Source organism: Papilio polytes, unplaced genomic scaffold (assembly GCF_000836215.1).
Source record: "Papilio polytes unplaced genomic scaffold, Ppol_1.0 DF823879.1, whole genome shotgun sequence".
Lineage (NCBI taxonomy): Eukaryota > Metazoa > Arthropoda > Insecta > Lepidoptera > Papilionidae > Papilio > Papilio polytes.
The window spans coordinates 1,588,103-1,593,137 of NW_013525325.1; the positions used below are offsets into that span (position 1 = coordinate 1,588,103).

Consider the following 5,035-nt stretch of genomic DNA (forward strand, 5'->3'; position numbering starts at 1 on the left):
TCCTTTCAGCAGTTTAGGGTACAAATTCTAACAAACATCCAGCTATCCATCTAAACTTTCGCATTTATAATATTAATCTGATGGTTACTTATTCCATTTCTCCTTAGAGCTATAGGCACAAGATGGGTTTGTGCAATGTGGTGGTTCTTTGCTGTGATTGTTTGTCAGACATATATTGCCCAACTCTCAGCGTCAATGACTTCTGCGTTAGAGAATGAACCGATTAACAGCGTCGAAGACTTGGCAACTCAAAACAAAATCCTGTATGGTGCTATAGATGGTGGCTCTACACTTGGTTTTTTTAAGGTAAAAAAAATTAACGGGGCGAAATGATTTATACTTTTTGAACGATTAAAGTTACTGGCAACTAATAATTTTGAGTACTGGCTGAAAGTGCATCGTGTATAATAGATGTCAAGGCGATGATCGAATGACAGGTGACAGTTTTCTTTGAATGGTGGAATGATGCGTTTTGTTATTATAAAACAAATTAATTATTCTCTGTAAATGTTTGCAATTCGAGTAGAGTGTGTTGTGAAGTTATCAATTAAGATGGTGGTCAACTAAGGATAGTGTTTCTAATGTTACGCGATTGTTATTTCATTATCTTCGAAATACGCACGCTCACAGTGGAGGATCGTTACCATGTATATGATCTACCTTCGGAATTAAATTCTATAAACCCGTCACTCCGATAAATTTATAAGAGCAAACCTATTATATAGAACACCCACCAAAATAAATAACATTTACAGAATTCAAAAGACAAGATGTATCAAAGAATGTACGAAAACATGAATGCAAATAAGGTAGTTCTAGTAAATAATAATGACGAAGGAGAAAAGAGAGTTATTAACGGTAAAGGAAAATATGCATTCTTTATGGAATCTGTTACTATTGAATATAAATTAAGACGAAATTGTGAATTAAAGAAAGTTGGCGGGGAATTAGATTCTAAAGATTATGGTATAGCTATGCCTGCAAGTAAGTAATTTATTTAATAACAGTTAAGAGTTTCCATCATCACCATCATCCTCCTCCTTATCCTACTCCCGTGGGGTCGGCACAAAAGATTTTGCCCCCCAAATAACTCTATCATACGTTATCTATTGAGATGCTTGATGATTGCATCACTCCCTTTCTGATCATGTCACCTTTCACGCAATCGGTCCATCTCTTTCTAGGTCTACCTCTACCGGTGTACCCTTCCATACTAATAACTAACGTTCTCCTTGTAACATGTGTCTCATTCCTCCTCATAACAGGCCCATACTATGCTAATCTTTTACTCCTTACTTTCTCTACCGCTGGGGCTACTCTCAAACTTACTCAAATGTACTAACTTCGTATATTACCCACTTATCAAAAACCTACTTTAGTATTTGGCGCTATTTTTTGCGGCCGACCTCCTGCCTGTCGTTAACCCTTCTTGGGATTTCGAGTAACAGTTAAGAGTTCCCGTTTACTACAAAACTTTGACGAAATTATTTTCCTTACAGATTCTCCTTTTCGAACAGATATTAACAGAGCTATTTTAAAGTTAAAGGAATCAAACGCTTTAGATAAAATAAAGAGAAAATGGTGGGAAAATAAATATGGTGCGAAAGCATGTAACGTAAGTACATCCCTAACTGTTGGCTTATTAAGGCTTCCACTTGTTAACGTTAATTTATTAATACTATGTAAAATACTTCAGCAAGAGGAAGATAAGAATGATGTCGAGGGAGATTTGGAAATTAAAAATTTGATTGGAGCGTTCCTCGTACTAATAGGCGGAATTGTATTAGCATTGTTTATAACGGCAGCTGAATTTATGAACGAAGTCAGAAATATTGTGGTTCGTGAAAGGGTATGTACAATTCAATTTTAAAAATTCGTCGTATTTTTCCACACTTCTGTCCTGTCAAATGTTGTATTAACCAACTTGCAGTATTAACTAAATGAATATGTATTGTATCTTTGAATTATCTTGTATATTTTCAGGTGACACACAAGGAAGTTTTTATCAAAGAACTAAAAGCTTCATTGAATTTCTTCCAACTGCAGAAGCCGGTGCTGCGCAACCCAAGCCGCGCGTCCTCCGCAGCCTCCTCTTTGCAGAGTTTAAACAAAGAACGTTCTAACGGAATCGATAACTTTCTTGATCTTGAAAGAGAACCGCATTAGGAACATATTTTACACTTTCGTTGCTTTTTTGTTTTGATAGTTACAATTTTAAGAAATCGCATGAATGCTACAGCTAATCGAAAATGTACCAGTACACCGGTCATAACCGGTCATCATAATGTCATAACTTTATATCAAATAAAAAACTTAAACAGTTTAGGTTTTTTTCTATCAATAGAAGACGATGAGATTAAAAAACGACATCTAAAAAATGGGTAATACCAACATAACATCGAATAATAATAACATAGTTACCATCTTTGAAGTGATTGATGTAATCAATTATCCAATCAAAAAACTTCAGCTAAACGGTGAGAAGCTAGTTACATAAACGTCTATTACGTTCATTAACGTGAGTTTGAAGTAAAACAATCTGCATAAAAGATTTTTTGTCTCTGTTACTTTTTAACGAATGAGAGGGATAGCTATCTGTTTTTGTACAAGCAATCAAGACACAGGATTACACATTGTAATTTGACGTGGATTCTCACAATTCCAATTAGACAAAAAATGCTGTATAACGCGAATAAAAAACCTCTTGCGACAAAAAACAAGAGAGTAGTATAACGAATTGGATAAACCCTCTAAGAATAACTGCAAGGAAACACTTAAGTTTATTTATTTATTTAAATTTATTTTTACGCAATTAAGTATGGATTAATTGCGTGAAAAATGTACATAAGATCGAATTCAGATATAACGGATGATAGATACATATGTATGTATGGAAGAGTTACACTGCTTATCCTCGGTAAAGAAAAGACAGGCTGATGGTAATGTGAGTAACATAAAAATTAAACCACCGCTCGAAACGTAGTATTTATTAGCTTTGTTTATCGATTTCTTTGAAAAACAACAACATATCACAATGTTAATTTTTATAATCAGTTAATTATTCTTTGATTGTTAATGATAATTCTGAATCTTATTTTTATCAACAATTAAAAAGTATTAACTCCCGGTGTTGATTACTTTTATCTAGCTCTTTGTATACGTTAAAAAGATTATTTTCCTCTATCTAATGTAGATTTCTGGATAAAACAAACACCATTATTAAAGGAAAAATAATGCCACATACAATCCTTTGCTTCAGCTTTTTATTCATTCATTATCCTTTATAAAAAATCGGATAATTTAAAATCAATTTAATTTGATATAATCGTATCTGGCTATTTTTTTATTCATTAGATTCAGACGTTTCTAGATTGTTTTATTTATTTTTTCTTCATATTATCATATGTTGTTAATTTTATTTCTCCCTTTATTTTTGTTGACATTAACCTTTTGTTTTAGGAATCATTCATACATATAAATATTTACTAACATAACAAAGGTTAGTCATGTTTTAACTTCCAACACTAAAATCAGCCTTTTTGTAAGGTTATTATTAGCAAATTAAAAACTTTTGCAGACATTTTGTTCAATTATTTGTTGCTCCTCTAAATACTCTATTGAGTTTTGATTTTAATTATTCTTTATGGATCAGTGACTGCCAATGTGTTCTAAATAAACCCCTAAAGTGGTCAAAGAATACCAACAGTTTATCAGTGGTAGAGCCCGCTTTAACATCTTCGCACGAATGGGCCGCCCGGTGCAATACTACGACCACACAATAAAAACGTGAAGTGGAAGCAATTTCGCTTTTCGTTTGATGAGTGTGGTGCTGGAAGCTTGTTTTAGTCCCTTTTCCTTATCGTCTTAGGAGGAAGTGATGGGAAGGGCAAGTGGATTTGAAGGTGTAGGAAACGAAATTGAAGAGGAAATGTTTTCTTTTCTGCTTGTCCTCCGTCGATTAAGGGTACAACACATCTGTAATTGCGGATCTCTATGGGCAGCGGTCGCTTCGCCATTTCGGCGGAATAAGGTGGCTGTTTGCTCGCTTGTAACCCATAATAGTATATAAAACTAGTAAGTCGGGTTTTTACAAATTGAAGATATAAAGTGGCAGTTTAACTCGAACAAGGAAATGTCTAAACATCTCAGTGCCAGTTGTAATAAATTACTACACATTCGTGTATCTGATTGTTCACACCTGTGTATTACTATTTTTCTTAATTATTGCTGTATTATCTTAGGTATTTATTAAAACCGTAAGATAGCGATATAAAACTGTTATTTGGATAATGATATCAAAAAATCTATTACGTCATTAAATTATCAACGTAATTAGAAATTAAAGTAACTTATTAATTCTACAACGCAACGTCGTCATTAAAATACCACTTCTTTCTCTATCTCTTTCTCGGATTCGCTTCCCCATCTCCAATAGTCAGTATCTCTCTTTTGGACGTTTTTTTTATGTCTTCCTTAAAGTCCTACCATTAAAATGTACATTGCACTGCACAGCACATGTGAAATCTTTACTGTCCTGGAAATGGGGCAATCAATCTAAAGAGTAAGAATTCATTATTCTTGGAAACTCGGAAAGGTTTCTAACACATGGCCATTATTAATTTAATTTATAGTTTAAAGTGTAGATACGAAGGATAGAAAGCACGCGCTCGCTGATTGAAATATAAACTTTAAATATGATAGCAATAGAAAAATGGTAAAATAAATAACGTCCTGTCTAGCAACTTCTTCGGGATTTAATAGAGAATGAAAGTATATTACATAAAAAAGGAATTTTCGAAATCGGTCTACCAGGGGTGGAGTTATCCCGTAACTCTCATGAAAAAATGCAGACGACTTGAGTCGCTCCTTCTTTTGGGAAGTCGGTTAAAAAAGACAATTTTTTTATTCTAATTATAAGAATTTATAAAAAAAGAAAAAGTACATCAAAAAAACTTTTTAATAAAAAAACAAAACCGACTTCCAAACAAAATACACGAAAAACAAAACAAAATGCACTAAAAACAAAACAAAATAC

At 33.3% G+C, this 5,035-nt stretch overlaps 1 protein-coding gene across 1 annotated transcript in view; it reads left to right on the forward strand.

The window, feature by feature from the left end:
* Positions 1-2,445, forward strand: part of LOC106102991 (glutamate receptor ionotropic, kainate 5-like) — a 5,044-nt gene extending 2,599 nt beyond the window's left edge. The window contains exons 7-11 of the mRNA XM_013282617.1: positions 108-306; positions 756-984; positions 1,500-1,615; positions 1,697-1,849; positions 1,984-2,445. Of these exons, the coding sequence (XP_013138071.1) occupies positions 108-306; positions 756-984; positions 1,500-1,615; positions 1,697-1,849; positions 1,984-2,166 (880 nt within the window). The 3' untranslated portion in view covers positions 2,167-2,445. The remainder of the gene's footprint in view (positions 1-107; positions 307-755; positions 985-1,499; positions 1,616-1,696; positions 1,850-1,983) is intronic.
* Positions 2,446-5,035: the final 2,590 nt, after the last annotated feature.